This window comes from Petaurus breviceps, unplaced genomic scaffold (assembly GCF_028583685.1).
Source record: "Petaurus breviceps papuanus isolate PSGF00001 unplaced genomic scaffold, PetGlider_PUasm1.0 186, whole genome shotgun sequence".
Lineage (NCBI taxonomy): Eukaryota > Metazoa > Chordata > Mammalia > Diprotodontia > Petauridae > Petaurus > Petaurus breviceps.
Window position 1 is genome coordinate 8,982,901 of NW_027185798.1, and position 21,971 is coordinate 9,004,871.

General features: G+C 51.9%; 2 protein-coding genes across 2 annotated transcripts in view; one reads left to right on the forward strand and one right to left on the reverse strand.

Annotated features, from left to right (window-relative positions):
- Positions 1 to 3,900, forward strand: part of LAT2 (linker for activation of T cells family member 2) — a 42,719-nt gene extending 38,819 nt beyond the window's left edge. The window contains 3 exon segments of the mRNA XM_069089147.1: positions 330 to 401; positions 1,894 to 1,962; positions 2,589 to 3,900. Coding sequence (XP_068945248.1) covers positions 330 to 401; positions 1,894 to 1,958 — 137 coding nt within the window. The 3' untranslated portion in view covers positions 1,959 to 1,962; positions 2,589 to 3,900.
- A 1,675-nt stretch (positions 3,901 to 5,575) lies between these two features.
- On the reverse strand, positions 5,576 to 17,651 carry RFC2 (replication factor C subunit 2). The gene is made up of 11 exons (XM_069089499.1): positions 17,446 to 17,651; positions 16,482 to 16,551; positions 14,932 to 14,973; positions 14,243 to 14,349; positions 12,516 to 12,617; positions 11,272 to 11,372; positions 8,948 to 9,105; positions 8,770 to 8,835; positions 6,834 to 6,914; positions 6,397 to 6,510; positions 5,576 to 5,872 (listed from the first exon to the last, which is right to left on the reverse strand). Exons 1-11 carry the CDS (start codon positions 17,556 to 17,558, stop codon positions 5,762 to 5,764), a joined length of 1,065 nt encoding a protein of 354 aa, XP_068945600.1. The 5' UTR covers positions 17,559 to 17,651; the 3' UTR covers positions 5,576 to 5,761.
- Positions 17,652 to 21,971: the final 4,320 nt, after the last annotated feature.

Below are 21,971 nucleotides of genomic sequence, written 5' to 3' on the forward strand. Positions count from 1 at the left end.
GAAGGGACAGCAGAGGCCAGCTAGAACCTCCTCATTTTACAGATACGGACACTGAGGTGCAGGAAGGTTCAGTGAGATAATACATGTTGAGGGCTTTGCAAGCCTTAAATTGCTGCCAGTGTGAACAGTCTGTGCTCCCTGCTTCGTGGATGCAGCCTATCAATGCCAGTCTCTGCCTGAGCTGGGTTCTTCTCATTCACCCCCAGGACAAGCCCCTTCAAATGTATCCAGGCTGGTCTGCCCAGAGAAGAGCATGGGGGGCCACAGAAGCTCAGCTCAGGGCAGGGGCCCTGTACTAACTGGTGACCCCTCTCTTTCTTTGTCCTCAGGCATGGAAGAATCTGAGGATTATCAGAACTCGGCATCCATCGAGCAGTGGAGACAGTCGATGAAGATGGAAAGTATGTGTCCTGGACTTGGTGTTTGGGAGAAAGAGCAAGAGGTGCCCAGTGATGGGCCATGGCCCTGCTCCTCTCCCCGCTGGGGAGTGATCTTTACAGGCTCTGACCTGAGGCAGCTGGTGGCACAGCGGATAATGTGCCAGGCCCTGGAGTCAGGAGGACCTCAGTTCAAATGTGGCCTCAGATACGCACTAGCTGTGTGACCCTGGGCAAGTCACTTCACCCTGTTTGTCTCAATTTCCTCATCTGTCAAATGAGCTGGAGAAGGAAATGGCCAACCACTCCAGTGTCTGCCAAGAAAACTCCAAATGGGGTCAGGAAGAGTCAGACATGACTAATTAACTGAACAACCTCTCCAAAATCCCCTACATCTTCACCTGGCTCCTACTTCAGTTAAATCCTTTCAAATGACATGAGTTGCTGGAAATCAGCAATAAAGGGTTAATTCCTCATGAAGGTGTGGTCTGTGTGTGGAAAGGACAGGAGGCAATGGCGAGCAAGCTGGAATCTCAGTCAGTATTTATCAATTTATCATTTATCAGTCCCCTAATATGTATGTGCCAGCCACTGGGCCTGCCCTAAAAGGATCCACATTCTATCAGAAGAACATCTACACATATACGTATAAACAAAGTAAATGGGAGGGAGGAGGCATCATTAGTTAGAAGGGATCAAGGCTTCCTGTAGGAGGGGGCACCTTGGTTCTAAGAGGCAGAGGTGGGGCCGCCTCCTCTCCTCCTCCCCATCCCCCACCAATAATACAACAAACATTTATTAGATGCCTACTATGTGCCAGGCTCTGGTTCAGACAAAACCAAAGACCTCAAGGATCTTACAGTCTATTAGGGAGGCACACACACCATCTGTGCAGGCGATTTGGGGAGGGATCAGGAAAGGCCTCCAAAAGTAGTAGGTCCTAAGTTAAAGGAAGTCCCAATCTTTAAGGGGGGGAGGGAAGGAAGGTGAACACTCCAGGCCCGGAGTACCACAAAGACACACACACAGATACTGCATGGGCAGTGGGGTGTGGGTGAAATGGAACGTGACAAAACCCCCGAGGCAGCCTCCGACTGGGAGGAAGCTTGTGGGGAGGGGGATTGTTTTTATCCTACAAGTAACGAGGGGCAGGGAGAAGCCTCCTCTGGTTTTCTACCCGCTTTGGGGACCAGAATCTCCAGTGACGACCGGAAGGACCGAGCCATCTCACCTCAACCTTTGCTGTTATTCAATTGTTTCAGTCGTGATCCTGTTTGGGTTTTCTTGGCAAAGACACTGGAGTGGTTTGCCGTTTCCTTCTCCGGCTCATTTGACAGATGAGGAAACTGAGGCAAATAGGATTAAGTGACTGGCTCAGGGTAATACTAGTGTCTGAGGCCAAATTTGAATTTAGTAAGATTGTACCACCTAGCTGTCCCATCTCAAGGCTAGAGGGAATTGCCGCTCAGAGTAAGGTACTGCAAGGTCTCTAACTTGGACCTACCATCTCCTACAGGAAGCATAGAGGACGACTCCAGTGAGCCAGATTATGTGAATGGAGAAGTGGGCCTCCTGCAGTAAGAAGGTAAAGGGAAGGTTGAGGGGTGATAATCGTCGCCCTTCTCCCTGGGGCCTGGAGGGTTCCTAAAGCACTTATCTCTCATCACTCATGTGAATCAGATTCTGGGGGGAGGGAGATCTAAGCCAATGCCACCCCACTCCATTGGTCCTGCTTTCTTTATGCCACATATGTAAAGAGAAAGCTTTGCAAAGTACTATAAAATGCTACAGATCCTAAGTGCTATGAATGCTTAGTGTTATATAAATGCTAGATATTATTATATCTTTCCACATTTCTTTGTATTCTTTATGTTTGCCATAATGGACTGTGTGACCTTGGACTAGTCACTTACATCCTCAGTGCTCCCAGACAATGCATGAAGACTAAGTTACAGGTCAGGGCCCGAATTGGCAGAGGGAGTTTCCTCAGTGGGAGTTCCCCATACCAATGATAGCTGAGGTTTGGTTCAGACTATCATTTGTTTGACTAGCCCCATCATTCCTTGGCCATAGGTTTTTGCTTTCTTTTTTAATGCCAAATGACGCTTCTGGGATAGTTTTGTCCAGATAGTTACTTTATTTTCACCCCTTCCTGCTGCCATTTCACCTATTTCCTCAATGAGTGGATCTGTCTTTTCCTCTTGGTTGAAGGTAGCCAGGCTGAGGAGCAGAAGGAAGCTGTGCCCACCGGACCCACTCCTGGAAGACCTGCCCTACTGATCCCATCCAAGACACCTCCCAGAGGGAGGATTTTCCTCAGGGATTGGCCCACAGGCCACCACCCTTCCCTCCCTCTTCCTGGAATGGCTCCAGTTGGTCAAAGTGAAACCCAACACTTGGCCCCTGAGATTGGCATATGGTGGCCCCAAGACACTCGGCTCCTGGTGTAGAAAGGACCCACAGCCCAACTGTCCAGGAAATTTGACCCTGATGGGTTGGAGAAGCTCCTACAGGAAGGAAGGACCACGGAATTCCTGGGTCTCCCCCATCTAGGGCCGAAGGACTGCCTATGGTACTGTCTGGCTTGCCTCCTGTCAGAAGCAAGCTCTGTTCATAGTGTGGTATAGTGGAAGGAGCCAAGGGGCCTGGGTTCAAATCCCACCCTGTCCCTTACTTATGTGTGCCTTTGGGCAGGTGTGTTAACCTCACTGGGCCTCAGTCCTCTCTTCTGTAAAATGGGGGCAGGACCGAATGGCCTCTAAGATGACGGCGGCCCCCCGGCCCTGTTATCTATGTAGGTGGGTCTGTATGTTCTGTAATGACCCAGAGGCTTTACCTCTTATAAAGCATCACATCCATGTAATCTCTAATATATTAACTATGACCAAAGCACCAGGGTGGCAACTCCCGGCAGTCAGTAAAGGTTTACTGAGGATGTCTGGAGCGCCAGGCCCTGGGGCAGGTGATCAGACTGTCCGAGTGCCTCCACCTCTGGGGTCCAGGGAGGAGGCTGGCACCAGAGCCCAGGCCTTTGGACGGCTGCTCTGCTACACCTCCTGCCACTCCCTCCCTGGCCCCTTTGGGCACCTGACAAAATCCTTGAGCCGATGTCGAGGAGTCCTCCAGATTGGGGGCTGGGCATAGTTCCTGTCACTTTTGGAGGAACCGAGAAACAAAACCAGAAAAGGCGTCCTTTGCCCCTCCCTTTGTTTGGCAGGAGGGAATCGGAGGCGCCTAGAGTGGGCCGGACTGTGGTGGAGAAGCCCCTTATCAGGCTGGGCTCAGAGTGGGGTGAAGCTCACCAGGCAGAAACAGTCAGCAGCACGTGGGTGCCTCTGGACAAATCACAGGAGCATAAGGCTAGAGTTGGCAGGGACCTTCTTAAAGGAGGCAGAAGGGGAAACTGAGGCCCAGTGGGAAGGGTTTGAATTAGAAAAGCCACAACCAGGGGCAAAAGATGCTCTGCCTTCATGTCCCCTCTTCCTCAAACTAAAGTCTCACAATAAATGGTTCGGGTGCTAAGCAGTATCTCCCTTTGTTTCACTGCGGACAGTCGGGCCTTCAACCCCTTTAGACATTTGTCATTCCAAGAATCCAGGATTCTGTGGGTGTGGGACCATCCCCTCCACTGACAGAGATCACCACCCTTCCAGGCCCCAGGCACAGCCTGGCAAAAATGGCCAACATTCTGAGGATGGTCTTCCCCGTGCGTGGCCGGGCAGATCCTCAGACTGGGCCCACTGCCTATGCCTTTTCCAGTCTGAGATTGTGCTCCCCTGCTGGAGGCCTCAGAAAGTCGGGGCTCCTCCACCCCCCAGGGAGGCTTTGGGGGGCTTCAGGGGCAGAAGTGAGCTTACATCAATGGATCCACAAGCCAGCACTCATGTGTAAAACAGGTAAATAAAAAAACCACATACACCTATAGGGTAGGCAGTAGTAAAAACATCCCCATTTTACAGATGAGCAGACTGAGGCTCAAAAGGACTAAGGTACTCCCCTTCTTGGGTCACAAAGGCAGTAAAGGGGGTGCTGGCTGTCCTAACCAAGGCCCCTTCTGTGCAGGCTCCTCAGGGGGAAGCAGAGGCTCTCAACGGGCTCCTGGCCCTCTCAGGCGGGCGGGGCTGCCCTGTGCTGCCCATCCAGAGTATGAACATCGTCCCCTGTACTGATGGGAGACAACACCGAGGGAGGAGATGTGGGAGAGGCTGAGAGCACAAGGGGAGGCCCCTGGCCCCCCACAATTCTCAGCTGTGCTCGTGGCCTGGATGCACCTCCAGCATCCTTCCTCTGGTGACAAAGCTGAGGTCACCATCGGGATTAACCTCGGCACAGGCAAGACACTCCTAAGTAGGTCATCAGAGCAGAGCCGGTGAGCAATCTGACCTTTCTTCACACCAGACAAGGCTAAACCTGAAGATTTTCCACCCATAGCGTGATTACTTTTAGGTCACCAAAACCTCAGAAAATGTCAACAATGGAAGGGACCTTTAAGAATGAATCAAACCCATCATATTATGGAGAAGCGCAGGGACTGACCCAGGGTCACATAGCAGGATGGGGGGGCCTGGGACCCTCACCCCCCACCCTGTCTTTGCTCCTGACCTCAATTCATCAAGAAATGTTTCTGAACACCTCGGAGGCACGGAGGCTTAGACTTTAACACAACAGAACTTATGCTCCTTATTCTCAGGGGTCTGGCATTTCCCTGGCTTGGGGGGTCCCTAGCAGACCCTCTGCTGAAGGCTGGCACCTCTTCCTTACTGGGGAGGACAAAGATTTCAGGTCACTGCACTTTTGGAAGGATCCAACACTCAAAAAGGGAGCCGGACTGGCATTCAAACTTGGTTGCAACTGAAAAAACAGCATATGAAAAGCAAATGCTTTCTATGAGAGCATGGAAAAGGAAATTATTTTCTAGTGAGCAGATTTGGGTTTTGGGTGATGCCTGTCCCTCGGTGCTGTGTGGCCCTAGTCAGGCTCAGCCTCTCTGAGGGAGCTCCAGACCCCCTCCGGCTCCCACATTCGGGCTCTGCCAGGCTGGCCTGGGACCTTACACTGCACCAGCCCCTCTGGGCTTTCTGAGGAGCTGAGGATGGAGAGGGAGAGGAACACTGCTGGTCAGTCTGCAGTCTGTGGAAGCTGATGAGGGGGCACAGAAGGGAGGCCTCTACCTAAGGAAAGTGTTTCTGATGACAAGATGCTCCAAATTCTGACATTTTATTTTCCCCATCCCAACACAAGCAGGGGATGCCACGCCGCTGGTCTTCATCGGGGCCAGTCCAAGTGCAAGGTCCATACACCCCTTCCCCAGCAGAGCCAGGGAGGACGTGGTCCCAGGTCCACAGAGGCCGTGCCCTCCACACGTGGATGCCCAGGCTCACTCTCTAGCTGGCTGCAGGCGCCAGGGTCTTGTGGCAGAGCCTGGCGAGGAGGCCCGCCATCTGCAGCAGGGAGTTCACACCATCCGCTATTTTCATATGCGTATATCCAATCTCCTGGAAGACCCCACCCATTTCCATCTGGTCAAAGGCAGCTCTCACCCCTTCCTTCCCCTAAAAGCAGTGGGGGGCTGAGAGCCCCTGAGCACAGCAGGCTACACTCAGGGGAGCTCAGCCTAGTCCCTAACATGATCCAGGCCAGTCTGCAGGCCATGTACAAGAGGAAGGGAGCCCCCCAGCCTGGAGCTCAGAACTAGTCTGGGCCTTGGGTCAGGGAGAATCAGGGGAAAGTATCAGATAGCGGTGCCCAAACTAGGAATCCCTTAGGAGCTGGGGCACAGACGCTCTGCCCTGCCCAAAGAACAACAAAGTGAGGGAAAGCTCAGCAAACATAATGCAGATGCTGCACAAGTTTCATGGAGGCAGGCCCCCCCTCCCCCCCACTCCAGGTGTGTTGGGGGAGGACGCGGCTCCTCCAGGGGTGGGGCTGGGGGCGGGGTCCCGGCCATTCCCATTCCCAGGTCCCTGTAGCATCTCTATAGTGACACAGACACCCTTGACTTGGCTGGATTGCCACCAACCTTGATAAACTCCAGCTTCAGATACTCGGGCATCTGGAAGGTTTTACACACACGGAAAATGTTGCCGATGACGTCTTCTGGGGAATAGCCGAGGCGCCAGAGGTGGGCGAGGATCTGGGCAGAGAAGAGACACAGGGGACTGCAGGGGGCTTCTGGGAGGCACCCACGCCCCTCTGGGCAGGAGGAGCCGAGCTAGGCAGTGGCCGAGTGAGCCCGTTGACACAGGTGTGTTACCAGGGAATCCATCCCCTCCAGACATTTCCAACCCCTTCCAGCCAAGGCCTGACCAGCCTTCATGCAGCAATGGCCTGGGCATACCGGCCCTCAGCCAGCCAGGCCCTCTGGGACGTCCCTCGTCATCCCCAGCCAACCCCAGCCCCTGAGATGTTTCTGGGGAGAGGGCAGCCGCTGGGGAGGGAGGGAGGGGGGGGTCAAACCTTGTAGGCCTCGTCGATGTTGGCGCTTACACAATGCTGCAGCATCTCCTTCACCAGGAGGGGGTGGGGCTCATCACAAACCTGCACCAGAGAGAAGCAGAGCACGCTGGGGGACTTCAGACACACCCCAGGCCGGGCCGGGCCCTGGGGGCCGCTACAGCACCCCTCTCTACTTCGCTGTTCATCTAATCATGAGGCAGATGCCGTCACCTGTAGATAGCCCACGCAATCACCAATCCTCAGGGGTTGTCTAGAGCCATCCCCCCATTTTACAGATGAGGAAACTGAGGCCCGGAGAGGTTAACTGACTTTTCCAAGGTCACACAGGCATGGTGCATGGGGTGGGAGCCAGCATCTATAAAAGTTGTCTTACTGGGTGCTGAGGGCCACCTTGTGAGGTGGGAGCCATCAATATCCCCACCCTGCAGACTGGGAAACTGAGGCCCACAGAGATTATCTGCAGTGCCCAAGGTCAAACAAGACAGGCAGAACTGAATGGCAATAAGGAAAGTCACAATGATCTCAGCCAGCATTCACACGGCATCTTAGAGTCGGTGCATCATTTTAAGTCCATTGTCTTGTCTGGTCCCACAGCAACCCTGTGATGCAGGTGCTGTTATTACTGCCATTTTACAGGTAAGGAAACTGAGGCAAACAGAGGTTAAATGACTTGCCCAGGGTCTCTGCCTCCAGAGCAAGTGGTGTGCTTCCCACTGGATCAAACCACTGCCGAACCTTAAGCACAGGAACCCCTGGATTAAGACAACCATGCCAAGAGAGGTGCCAAGGGAGACCGCAGACCCTGAAGCGCTAAAACGGGCACCTGTGCTGGCTCGGGCAGAACTCAAAGGGCAGCTGCGGGGGACGATGGTGCTCCTGGGAGCAGGAAGGGGCAGAGTGTGACCCCAGGCCTGGGAAGGACAGCAGCCAGTGAGCAGGGCTGACCCCCAGGAAAGCACATAGGGAGAGCAGCCCCTGGACAAGGGAGGCCTGGGCCTGGCAGAACTGAGCAAGCTGCTGTGGACACGGATCTGCACTGGCCAGTGACCTTTCCAAGACCAGTGAGAACAGAGCGACTCACTGGCCCAGAGGAATCCTATTGTAGCCCAGGGCCACAAGCTGGCCCTTCACCAGCCTCATCACCCTGGGACCCTCTATGTGCAGAATGAGGAGAGCCCTGGCTATGGGGCCAGAGAACCGGGCCTCTTACTGCCCGTATGACCTCTGACCAATGCTCCACCTTCCTGGGCCTCAGCTTCCTCACCTGTCAAATGAAGGGGTCAGACTCAACAGGGCCTTAGCTCCCTTCCGGCTCTAGACGCCTAAGGCTGAGGGCTGGCCCAGCTTCACTTCCCCTGTGCCCTTGGAGAACAGCCTACCCTCAGGTCTTATTAGAAGCAGCCCTGGCCTCCCCTCCCTTGCTCCCACCCGCCTCAGGTGGCAAAACCCCAAAGTAGCCCCCATCCCAGCAGACTGTCAGGACAGCATAAAACTCCCCAGGGGATGCTCGTGCAGGACTCCTTGGCCTGCTGGGGTGGCCATCTGTCTGTCCCTTAGGCCTCCTGACAGACGGGGGGGGGGAGGGGGGGCGCTGCTCGAATCTATTCCTGCCCCCACAAGAAGAACAATAGGATTCAGATCTGGGCCCAGATCTAGCCCACAAGTTATGAATGGCTTTTAAAGATTCATTCTGACATGCAACACGAGTCTATTTAAAATGCAAAATGCAAAACTCATGCTTAGCTGGGGATGCTATGGCCCCTGGTCTGGGTCTGCAAGTCAAAGGTGGGAGAAGACACTGTGCAAATGGGGTAAATTCTCTGCACTTTCCTCATTCCAGAAGGGAAGCTCCCACGGGACGTTTTCTGTGAAAGGCCCCGAGAAACAGGAGCAGAGGGGAGGGGGGCACAGCTCCCACCAGACCAGGCTGTCTTACCTTGAATACATTCTCACTGTTAATGAAGCCAAAGCCAGAACAGGTGGACTGTAAGTTGTTCAGTGCCTGTGGGGGAAGGGAGGGGGGCACCCTGCTGAGAGCAGAGCTCCCCCTGAGCACCCTGCCGTGAAACCCAGCTCTGGCCCCCTCCCCCAGCCAGGGAAGCTCTCCCTCTTACCTGCCGCATGTCTCCCTGGGCTGTGAAGATGATGGCCTCCAGCCCATCATCTGTGTACTCCACTTTCTCCTTCTCAATGACGGCCATCAGCCTCGCCAGCACCTGGGCATCAGTCAGCTTCGTGTACCGAAGGACAGCGCATCGGGACTGAATCGGTTCTAAGAGCGACAGGAGCAGGACAGGCTGTTGGGGGGTTGTGGCTCTGCGCCTTCCTCCTGTCCCCCTGGGCCCAGCCCAGCAGCCCTCAGGCAATGTCTGGGGAGTGAACGAATGAGCCAACAAAGGCCTTCAAAGGCAGCAAAGGCCTACACCAGGACAAGTCTGGCTTCCCTTGGAAAAGGGAAAGGGAAAGCTCCGGCCAAACTCAAACGTCGTCCTCTGCCTGGGGCTGCACCTGCCCGTGACCTCAGCCGGATTCCCATGAGACTCAGCGATCCCTGCCCGTGCCCGGAGTCCACCCTGTGCATCAGCGGCGCCTCCTGAACACCCTGCCCTACAGGCCAGCGACTCTGCCACTGGAGGCCTTGTCCTGAGCTCCATCCCAGCTCCACTGGAGGCTCTCTCGCTCAGAAGCGGCTGGGGCTGGAAGGACCCTGTCCGAGGCCCTGATCAGTCCAGGGTTAAAAAGTCAGCGAGTGTCTGAGACGGGATTTGAACCCAGGCTTTCCTGGCACTAGCTTGGGACTCTTTGTCCTTCCCTTCTCCCATCTCTGCCCATCCAACACCTGCCGCTCGAGTTCTCTGAAGGAGGATGAAGGGTTATGTGTCTGGTCCCGGTGTGTAGCAGACATCCTGGTGCCTCTCAGCAGAGCCTCCAACCCGCCACTTGGATCCTCCCCCACACTCTCTCATCTCACCCCTGCTGCTGAGCGTCCCTACGTCCTCAGACACAGAAGTATTATTTCACTGGATCCTCACAACCAGCCTAGTAAGTAGTAAGTAAGCCTTTATTATTCCATTTGACAGATGAGGAAACTGAGATAAACGTGGTGAAGTGACTTATCCAGGGTCACACGGCTAGTGAGTGTCTGAGGCCACATTTGAACTCGGGCCTTCCTGGCTCCAGGCCGGGCGCTCTGCGCACGATGGCACCACCCAGTTGCCTTCTGAGTCCATCACCTCTGTCAGGAGGTGGGCAGCAGGGCTGGTCATGGCCTTGACAGATCCCAGGCCTTTCAAAGTTGTTGTATTTATGATACTGCTGTTACTGTCTAAACTCTCCTCCTGCTTCTGCTCCCTTCACTCCCCACTGTTCACCTACGTCTTCCCCACTGTGCCCTTCATCCTTTCTGACAGCACAATAATATTCCATCAAACCCCAAGGCGTGCAGGCCCCAACGGCGGCACTGCTGACACCAAGCTTCACTTCCACACTTACAGCCAGAAGCTGTAACAGGGAACAGACTCCAGGAGCCCGAACACAACGTGTTCTCTGAACCCAGCGGCACCTGGAGCGCTCAGGGTGTCTGCACAGGCCTAGGATGATGCATTCTAAACACAGGGGAGCCTGGGATTCCCACAGGAAGTGGCCTTCCCCAGCAGTCACAGCGAGGCCCAGACTAAAATAATGCCTGCCACATTCACCTGGTGGCAAAGCCGATCCTACCGAACCTCTGCACTTCATTACACTCCTGCAGAGAGCAGGAAGCAGAGCGCCAGCGGCGGCCAGGCTACAGGCAGCCTGGTTTCCTTGGCAAAGCCACCTCTCTTTGCACTAGTCTCAGCAGTTTCCAAACTCAATGAGCGGCTACCGCGTGAGGCCCCCCTCCATGAGGCACCGCGCCAGGCTGGCAGGGCCGTGGGCTTATGGCAAGTGCCCCACGAGGGGGCTCCCCATCTGGCGGGGCCCTAGATGGGTGCACACCACGCTAACAAGAGGAGGTGAACACGTGAAATGCCAAACACAGGCAGGGTATGCCAGAGGAACTCGGGGTGGAGAGGAAGATGCCTGCGGCTGAGGTGGGTTTAAAGGTTCACACAGAGGAGCTGAGGGGGCAAGGAGGATGAAGCCATCCAGGGAGGAGGGGACAGAGGGGCACGAACGGGACCCTAAGTGACGGGCTTGGAGGAGGGCAGAGAGGAATCAGGGCACAGGGGGTACAAAGCACTGGGCCGGGGAATCAGGAAGACAGGAGTTTAAACCCTCCCTCAGACCCTTACTAGTCATGTGATCCTTGCCCCTCTGGGCCTCGGTTTCCTCATGTGTCAGTGGCAGAGGTGGGGGCAGGGGGCTCAGCACCAGTCAGCCCCTCCCGCTCTCCATCTGCAGCGTGAGGTGGCCACGGGCAGCAGCAGGAGGGGGGGGCTCCACAGCCCATCCTCACCTATGATCTTGTCCGAGGCATTACATGCAAGGGCAAAGCGGGTTGTCTTGGAATAGATTTCCATCGTCCTCCTCAGGGCCTGCTGGGCTCCGTCGGTCATGCTAGGAGGGAGAAGACACTCAGTGGGTCACCTGGCCCCGGGAACAAAGGGGCAATGACCTCCAGGACCCTCCCAAGCTGGGGTGGCTCCTCCTCCCTGGAGGCCGCATGACTCTGAGCTGTGAGCCCTGAGAGCTGAGCAAAGCCTATTGACACCTCTCACCCCAGGCTTTGGTTTCCTCATCTGTAAACTGCAGGAGCCAGACTCTGATCTCCAAGGTTGTTCCAGCTTTAAATCTGTGACCTATGGCCCCAAGTCCGTTCCCTTCCCCAGGCCTCAGTTTCCTCATCTGTATACTGCAGGGGCTGGATGAGATGCCCCCCCCCCCCCATAGCTCTGCATCTCTCCATGGTCTGAGGGCCTCAACAGTGAGTCAGAGGAGTGAGCCCACCTCCCCAGACATTGAAATGACATCCCATTGGGAGAGGACAGGGCGCCTAAAGCTGGGCTACTTTGACAACGGTCTGGCAAAGCACCCAGCCTCCTTCTCGGAAGGGCGTTTGCTGCCTACATCAGTCACTGAAAGAAATGCTAAATTTCCATTCCAGGTTAACAAAAATAGACACCACTTTTTCCCCCATCTGAGCTCCAGGATCCCCTTCCCCAGACCCCCGGCTCAGCAGCTTTCTAGAGTGACCCATGGGGAGCAATCCCACATGGTCAATTATGTCCAGTGCCATTGACATTCACGGTCATTCCTCGGTCCTTCCTCCAACTCCTCTAAGAGACACAACCTTGGCAAACGTCTGCTAGAGGCCTGGCTGTGCAACGTGGGGCTGTCCCTGCTCCCATGAAAACCTGGGGCCATCCCACGGATGGCCAATAGCGCTCGGCCCTGAGCCAGCACCTCCATGGAGAGCCTCACTCAGATTTCATCTGGCCGAGGAGGCCGCACACTCACACACAAACCCACAAAAGCATTCCTGAGTCATCTGACAAATGATGGCTTCATCAACCAAAAATGAGGTTAAGGCCTGGGCTCTGCTGATAAGATTCCCAAAGACGTGGGAAGTCCATCCCCCCAAAGAGGCGGGTGTTGGCTTCCCATCCCCACCCCCCGTCTTAGGGGCACCACAAAAGACAGGGGGATGGAGGCCAAACACCCCCCTGCACACAGCTCGAGGTGAGAGGCCTGCCCACCCACCTGTCTGCTTCATCAAGGATAATGATCTTGTGCCGGCCTTTGGGGAGGGTGACCTTCTGCTGGGCAAACATCTTGATCTTATTCCTCACAACGTCAATGCCCCTGAAACAACAAAGCCAAATCTTTCAGTCCTTCCCAAGGCAAACCCCAATTCCCCCAGGAGCAGCAAAGACCGACCCACAAGGAAAATGCCTCACAAAGTGCTTCCTCCCTTGACCCTCCCGAGCTTGGTCTGGCCCCATTTTCAGGCTGAGGAAACTGAGGCTGGGCAGCAGCAAGGCTGGAACGCTTGGCCCAGGGCCTCCAAATCCCTGTTCTTGTCACAACAGCCCCTCCTTCAGCTTCCCATAGTGTGCTGTCCAAACCCAATAAAGGATCTCCAAGCAAAGGATTTTATGCAGGTTCGATGTAGTGGCCATTTTCATCTGACATACAAAATACTGAGAATTTGCCTGCCTCAAATCCAAATTCTGAGGGAAGAAGGCAGGAGCTCTTTCCAGTTAGTGACCAAGGGGCCCTTCTCTCTCCAGGCCCGTTTCTTCATCAGTAAAATAAGGGGGCAGGAGTTGTGTACAGTGGGATTCTTAACATGGGCTCCATGAACTTGTTTTTAAAACTTTTTTGACCACTATTTCAATATGATTAGTTTTCTTTGAAATCCTATAGATTTGATGCATTTAAAACTATGACTGAGAAGGGGTCCAGGACACAACCAAGGAGAAGACCCCCTGTCCTGGGTGACAGCTGGGTCCTTCTAGCTCCAAATGCCATGATCACTCATGAAGGAACTTCTGAAATATCCATACTATGTAGAGTATGTGCTGACTTTGTGTGGGAGGTGATGGGGGGCACTCTTGGAGGGGTGGGAAAGAGAAGGTAACAGTGAAAGGTTAAAAAGAGAGGCTGAGCAAGAAAATAGTGAGTAAAAATAAGATGGGAGGCAAGTCCACAAATCCTAATTATAACTTTGAATGTGAATGGGAAGTTTATAGCAGCTCTTCTAGCAAAGAAATGGAAACTGCAGGGAGCCCTATCAACTGGGGAAAGGCTGAATGAGTGGTGATGGGATACTGTTGTTCAGTAAGAAATGATGAGCCCAACGATCTCAGAAAAACATGGAAAGACTTGCACGAAATGAAGAGTGAAGCAAGCAGAAGCAAGAGAACGTCGTATATGGTAACAGCAAGATTGCTGTGAGAATGGCTTCGAGGGGCTACGCCGTTTTGACTGTTATAAATACACAAATTTAAAATAAAGGACATAGGAAAAGAGGCGCTGTCTGTATCCAGAGAAAGAACTGGTAAACAGCAGTGTGCACTTGTGTCTGACAGCAGTCATCTCTAGGGCAGGCCAGGGGGAGGAGGGAAGAAAAAAGGAAAACAACCAAGAAATGTCTATGATAATTTGGTATATTTAGAGGGAACAGCAAGCCATATATAGGAGATTTGCAGTTTCATGCGCAATCATCTTTTTTATTGTACTGTGTTAGGGAAATGCTTATTTTGTTCTATGAATTGAAAATAAAATTTATTTGTAATGCAAAAAAACAAAAAAGGCAGTCTGCGTTCCCCAGGACCACATTTTATAATTCCTTACTTTTATTAATTCCTATAAACTGGGGGGGGGGGGGCAGCAATGGGGCGGGGAGGAGATAAGCAATGTTTTATGTCTAATGAGCAAAGCCATACACACACCAGCGTGCCAACTCTTGAGAGGCCAGGACTCACCTGTCATTGGAGGCGTTCAGCTCCAGAACAGCGTCCTTCAGGGAGGGGCCCAGCAAGGCCCTGGCCAAGCACAGGATGCTGGTTGTTTTACCAGTCCCTGGGGGACCCTAGAACAGACTCTCCCATGAGGGCTTCAATGCATTGGAAGGAGCCCCGCCCCTCCCAAAGGCCATCCCAAAGGTCACTTACATTCCCACTGGATGTTCCAAGTCATGACCCTGTGAGGGGCCTCACAGGTGACCGTGGACAGGAAGTATGGCAGGGCATCCCTACCCCACTTTCCAGACGAGAAAACAGAAGTTTGGGGCAGCGACATGCCTCACCCGTCCTGCCCCTCTTGCTGAGTGGTCAGTCAGAGTGAGAACCCCAGGGGCTCTGTCCATACTCCTGAATGCTCTCCCTCCCTCCTGGCTTCCTTCCAGGCTAAGCTGCAATCCCACTTTCTGCCAGAATCTTCCAGGCATCCCCAGTTACCAGAGCACCCCTCAAGGGATCACATCCTCCCCAGAGTTACCCCCACACAGTCCCACCCACAAGAACCTAAGTCCCCTGAAGCCAGCCCCCAGGTCTGCCTGGGGCTTAGCCAGCACACAGCAAGTGCTTAATAAATGCCCACAGACTCACATGGGGCTTTCTTGCCTTTGTTTAAAGGAAAATGAAACTGAAGGGGCCCAAGAGTGAGTACTTACAGAAATGATAATATTGGGCACATTTCCTTCTCTTGCAAAGACCTATGGGGAAAAAGCAGAATTTGCCTGGTTAGGGTCAGGGGTAAGCCCATCCTGCCCATCCTCTCTACCCCAGGACCACACCAGCACCAAGTCAGCATTCCTGAGTGAATGAGGGCACACATGGCACACAGTAGGTGGCTTAATAAATGCTCAGGAGTGGGAGGAGATATGTTCCCAACTAAACAGGGAGTGGAGGCAGTCACAGGCCATAAGAGAGATCTCTCTGATTACAAGAAGCTGAAAAGCTTTTGCACAGACAACATCAATGCACCTAACATAAGAAGGGAAGCAGGTGACTGGGAAAAAGTCTTATAAAAGATAAATCAGGGGCGGTCAGGTGGCTCAGCGAGTAAGAGCACCGGCTCCAGTGTCGGGATGACTTGGATCAAATCTGGGTTCAGATACTTAGCACCACACCCAGAAATACCTGGCCGTGTAACCTTGAGCAAGTTACTTAACCCCGATTGCTTTAAAAAAAAAAAAGATAAATCAACAATTATTTATGTATACATGTTAAAAAAAAAAACACTCCAAGTCATTCATAATAATCTACTAGTAAAATACAGAGTTGCTGACTTGACCCGACCTTGTCTTTGGATTCCCAGCACCTAAGTACAGTCCTTGGCACAGAGCAGGCTTAAAAACGCTCCTGTGGAAAGAACTGGACATCGAGGGGATGCCCACCGACAGCGGAAGGCCCAGCAAAAGCACAAGCTGTGTATATGACTGTAAGAAAAGATCAGCAGGCGGGTCTGAGAAAAACCTGGGAAGACTTACATGAACTGATGCTGAGTGAAACGCGCAGAACCAGAACATTGTACACAGAAACTGCAACATTGTATCATGATCCACCGTGAACGACCTGGCTGTTCTCAGCAGTACAATGACCCAAGACATTCTGAAGGACTTACGATGAAAAACACTATGTATCCTCAGGGAAAGTGCTGTGGGACGGGGTCTGAAGCAACGCTTTCTTTTTTTGTGTCTATGTTTTCTTTCCAATGTGACTAACACGGAGATGTTTCACGCGACCGCACGTGTATAACCCCTATCAAACAGCTTTCCTTCTCGATGTGGGGGGGAGGGAGAGAATTTTGAACTCAAAAAAGTTTTTTAAAACAAAAATTTTAAATTGTACATGTAATTGAGGAAAAAATAAAAATATTAAATTTTTAAGTGCTCCTGGATTGGTTGATTGATGATGGCAATGGTGTATTTAAAGAGAATGTGAAGGGATCCCAGAGCTTACCTTGTCCCATTTCTCAACAGGAATCTCCCCCAAAGGAGCTATGTGGGTCTGAACGCCCGCATGTGAGGGGGCCCCTGGACATGCTGAGGCTGTGGCTTCCGCCCAGGGTCCTAGGGAACCTTCTGAAGGGGTGTATTGTTACATAACAAGAAGGTAAGGACAGGAAGAAGCTTGTCAAACAGCTGGGGATCACCTTCATGCAACTCCCCCCACCCAGCAGAGACAGCCCAGCCTCAAGACCCTCCCTCAGGTGCCTCACCTCCAGGCGGCTCACAGTGTCTTCATTCCCCACAATTTCATTCAGTTTCATCGGCCTGTATTTTTCAACCCTGTCCAAAAATAAAAAAAAAAAAATTTACATTCACTGCATGTTGTCACGTCCCCATTCATGGGCTCTTAGGAAGGCACCTCTGCGGTCATCTGAACAACTCCCTCATTTTACAGATGGGGAAACTGAGGTCCAAAGCATGGCACCTCAGGCACTTCCTAGCCGTGAGACCCTGGGCAAGTCACTTCACCTCAGTTTTTCTCACCTTCCTCATTTGTAAAATGGGATAATAATAGCACCTGCATCCCCCTCTCATTGTGAGGGTCAAATGAGAAGGTTGTAAAGTGCTCAGCTCAGGAGGCGTCACCTACTAATGACTGTGAGATACGTTATGTTGTGAACAAACATGAGGCATTAACGATTAACAAACATGTATTAAACGCCTACTGTGTACTCAGCACGATGCTATGCTCCAGGGATACAAAAACAGGCAGAGGGGCCCACAATCCACTGGGGAATCACGGAGTCTCTGGCTAACAGACCCGCCCAAAGCTCCCTGCGGGCCTCACCGAGGGCCCTCCCCGCTCCCCCCACCCACACAGCCCTGCCCCCCGTCCCCCTCGGCCCTTCTGCAGGGCTGCATCCTGGGCCCTCCATTTCCCATCTCTAGGCCTTTGTGCAGCCCGTGCCCCCTGCCTAGGATGCCGTCCTTCTGCTCGCACCCATAAAACCCCCACGTTCCTCCAGGACAGCCTTTGTTCTTGTATTACCGAACATTCTGCACACGAGCCCGGAGTTCAGGCTGAGCCCCCTGCGGGTGGGGTTTGCTGCACCCCGGCCTCGGCCCAGCTGTGCATACAACTGGCGCTTAATCAATGCATGTTTGCTGACCGCCGGATGGATGCTCGCCCCCTCTCTCCTGAGCCCCTCCCCCCGGGCCCCGGCCCTCGCTCACCAGGGCAGCTCGTAGTGAGTCCCGGGGGCCTTGCCGGGAGCCGAGCCCGGGGCCGAGCCTGCGGACGAGGCCGAGGCCGGGACCTGGACAGTTCCATTCTCTTCCACTTCCATTATCACAGAGGCCCCTTCCCGCCACCGGCCAGGGCGGCGCGCTGACGCCACCAGACGCGACCCGCCCCCTGACGCCAGAGAGTGTGCGCCCAAAGCGTAAGCCACGCCCCTCCTGCGCCTGCGCACTGGAGAACAGAGGGAGGTGAAGGGGCGGGAGCAGGAAGAGGGAGGAAACTGAAGGGAGGGGGGAAGGGAAAGAGGGGAGGGTGAAGGAGGAAATTGACCAGGATGGTATTAAGGGAGACGCCAGGCGCCCTAGCGCGCGTGTGTGTCTGTGTCTGTGTCTGTGTCTGTGTGTCTCCTGTCCTTTGCCCGGTGGGGGAGTCCTGGTACGTCTCACTTCCTTGTTGGCTCAGTTTGCTAAACTGCTTTTCAGTTTCTCTAAAAACTTTGTTTTCAGGGATGCTTCTCTGGGGCCGCAGTGAGATGGAGATACATGGAGAGAAATTAAGGTAATATAAAAACAAAAAAATTAACTCGCAGTATATTTTTAGATACCCCCCCAAAACCCCACATACACTTGCAAAAAAAGAGCCCGCCCTGCAGCCCGTCCTGCATCCGTCTGCCTTCCTGTGTGTCCTTCAGATTCGTTTCTGCCTTTCACTCAGTGAGTCAACAAGCTTAAAAAAAATATTTTTTTTTGATGCTTACTCTATGCCTGTGCTAAGTGCTGGGGATACAAAGAAAGTAAAAAACAAACAACATAATCCCTGCCCTCTGAGAGTTCACAGTCTAAAGGGCGAGACCACACACAGCTAATTACATTCAAGGAATCAGCGTTGTGAATGGGTTGCAATCTCCGGAAGAAGGAAGCCCTGCCTTGCCTGCCTGCTTTTCCTTCTACCTACCTGCCTGTCCACCTCTGGGAGTGGGCAGCCCAGAGAGGCCACGCTTTATTTGTCCTGAAGCAGACCTGAAGCATTGCAGCCAACTTTGCAAGCAGAGAACCTGACCAAGGTCATCCTCCTCTGGGAGAGCAGGAAGTCATGTAGTAATCACCAGCAGTGTCATTCTTTGACACGGGTCAAGTATGTCCCCAAATGAATGAAAGACCATCAGTAGGAAGGAACCTTAGAAATGATTTGCTCCAACCTACCCATTTTATAGATGAAGAAACTGAGGTCCAGAGAGAGGAATTAACCTTCCTAAAGTCACACCAGAAATAATGAGCAAAGTGAAGATTCAAACCCAGATCTTTTGACTGAATCTGGTTGGTAGAAGCCCTAGAAGTCAGTCAAATCCTGAGCTCTGCAGCCCTGATTTAATCCCTCTGTGATGTTACAAAATGAATTTTTTAAATACAGAGGCTTCCCAAGTGTTCTTAGCAATGCTCTTGGGAATCCTGGCTTTCTTCAGTGCTCCACACATTCCACTACTTCCAGGAAACCTTACCTGATCCCCCCAGGGACTCACTCTCTTCTCAAATACCTTTTATTTACTCATTGAAAGGGAGTGTGGTATAGTGAATAGAGTCCTGGACCTGGAGTCTGAAAGGCTCAGGCTTACATCTCACTTCCCACAACTAATGATTTTATGACCACTGGCAAGTCATATAACTTCTCAGAACCTCAGGCAACTGTACATTCATCCTTCCATCCATCCATCCATTCACTCAACTAGTCCCATTGTTCCCTCCCTTATGACACTCTTGATTCGTTGCTTAGGTGGGATATAGAACAGATATATTCTTCCTCAGCTCTGAGAAGTTATATCAAATGTTATGTAATTATAATTATATCAAATGATATATAATTCTCTCTTATCTTAGCTCTAAGCCCCCAACCAGAGAAAGAGTGCTGGCAAAAACATTTCAGTGTTAGATCTCTCTGTCTGTCTGCCTGTCTGTCTCTCTCTCTTGTTCTCTGTCTCTCTGTATTTCTGTGTGTGGGTCTCTCTGTCTCTCGCCTTTGGAGAGATCTCTGTTAGGTCTCTCCCCCCTCAGTAGCTTCTACCCTACCACTTTTCATTGGCCCTCTTCGAAAATGAAGGACAAACAACATTTCTAATAAGTATTCCCAGATCAGCAAAGGTTTGTGGTGAATATCTTATTTATAAAGATAAATTCTTGTGTCCTGAGGGAAAGATTTCAAGCTTCCATGAGGGAGTTCTAGGGGAACAAGGCAATGCAGAATTACCTCCTCAAGGTATGAAACATGAAGCATCTCTCCAGATTCATACTTGATGAGCACAAACAGACCTACTTGGTGAGTCTTGACCCTACACTTTGTGGCAACTGACCACACTTCTGGATTTCCCAGCTTTACAGGGCGTCTTATGACCTCCCCTTCTCCAGATGACCTACGGGTCTTCTTCACATCTCAAGAGGAGCTGCATTCCTCTGTGAGTGCAGCTCCAGCTTGGACCTACTTGAATTGGCTTGAATGGGCAGCTGGAATCTCCACCATCTCTAACTTAAGGTTTTGCTGAAATCCTTGGCTGGAGAGCTGCTAAATTCTTTCAAAAAGAGTCGGGATCTAAGGCTTGTCACCTCCAAGGCTAGAACTCTTTAGGCTCAGTCTTCCCTTTTGACATCTCTTCATGAAACAGGGCTATTGTGGTTGCCAGTACATTTCTCACTTCTTCATCTCTGAAGGCTAAACCATCCATAACTAGGCAATAGCTGTTTACCCACAGTCACTAAATGGCTCTGGAGTTCAGGGTTCTCATTTTTTAAACTCTGTGTCTTCTTTGGCAATGCAAATGAGTGCGTAGGGGAAAGGCTAAGGGAGTGAGTGATCTATGCTCTTCAGGCCAGCTCAAGCCAAGTCTGGGGGTTCATCAGATTTCTTGGCTTTGTTATATGCAAATGAGCTACTCCCATTTCACATCCTTTACAAAAGAGCATGTTCAAAGTCTTGCCCAAGGTACCACTCAAATCTACAAAGGGTTCACTCTTTACTAGGGACAAATGAAGCCTTACTTCCTCAGAAGTAAAATCCCAGGTAAAATCCTATGTTTTGCAGGAAGCTTTTTCCAACCCTTCTAAATTCTTGTGCTTTCTATCTCTTAATTGTTTTACTGTTTATCCTGTATAGAGCTTGCTTGGTATATATTTGTCTGTGCATTGTCTCCCGTACTATGCAGGTAGGTGGCAAAGTATAGAGTGCCTGGCCTGGAGTCAGGAAGACTCCTCTTCCTGAGTTCAAATCTGGCCTAAGAAACTTACTAGCTTACAGTGTGACCCTGGGCAAGCCACTTATTTGCCTCAGTTTCCTCATCTGTAAAACAAGCTGAAGAAGGAAATGGCTAATTGATCCAGTATCTTTGCCAAGAAAACCCCAGATGGCTTCATGAAGAGTCAGACGTGACTGAAATGACCGAACAATAAATTAAGAGGGAGGTTTAAATTTAAAACCAGTGCTTGGGGGCAGCTAGGTGGTGCAGTGACTAGAGCACCAGTCCTGGAGTCAGGAGGACCTGAGTTCAAATTTGGCCTCAGACACTTAATACTTACTAGTTGTGTGACCTTGGGTAAGTCACTTAACCCCAATTGCCCTGCTTTTCCCCCTCCAGGAAAAAAAAAAGCAAAAAAGAAATCAAATCAAAACCCCAAAACAAAAAACCAATGCTTGCTTATAGGTCTCAAAATCCACAAAGGTTACAATTATCCAACTTTCACTTCTTTGGCTGGAAAATAAGAAAGTACTGCTGACTAAAGCTGTTGAAGTACAGTTGTCAAAATATTTTTAAAACCCAAAATCACAAGCTCACAGACCCATGTGCCTAGAGGCAGTGAGGCCAGTGAGGGGGCTATGTGGTAAGAATCAGTCTGAACAAGGGTGGGTTGTAAAGAGTCAAGAGAGGAAGGTTCAACTGTGGGAGACTGTTGTCAAAGCACAGCTAGCACTGAAAAGTTTCCCATCTGATTTACTAGAGAAAATGAGGTGTGTTTGCCCAGGGGACATACTTGATGATGGGCTGGGTTGCTCCTGAGGGGATACTGAAGATGGTTGGGTGGAAGACAGGCCCGTGGGAGGATGGGGAAGACAAGGGGGCATAAGGGAAAGACTCCAGAGGACATGTTTCCTGTCTCTTTTACCTCTTTCTGTCTCTGTGTCTGTCTCTCTCTGTGTGTGCATGCATGCCATCATCTTGTAGTAGAGAGATGGCATCAAAAACTGGAGGGCTAGCATCAGACTTGCCCAAGCCTGTACTGAGAAACCAAGTCACTGGGTGGCAATGCTAGAGAATCTTCTGAAGATATAGTAAAGGGAAGAGGGAGAGGGAGGGAGCAAGACAGAGAGAAAGAGGAAGGGAGAAAGGAAAGTGAGAGAGGAAAGGAGGGGGAAAGAGAAACAGGGAGGGACGGAGAGAGATTAAGAGGGGGAGGGAGGAAAGAGGAGGAGGAGAGAGAAGAGAGAGAGAAGCAAGAGCCTCCCACTGACACTATTCTTGCTCATTTAATTCACCCAC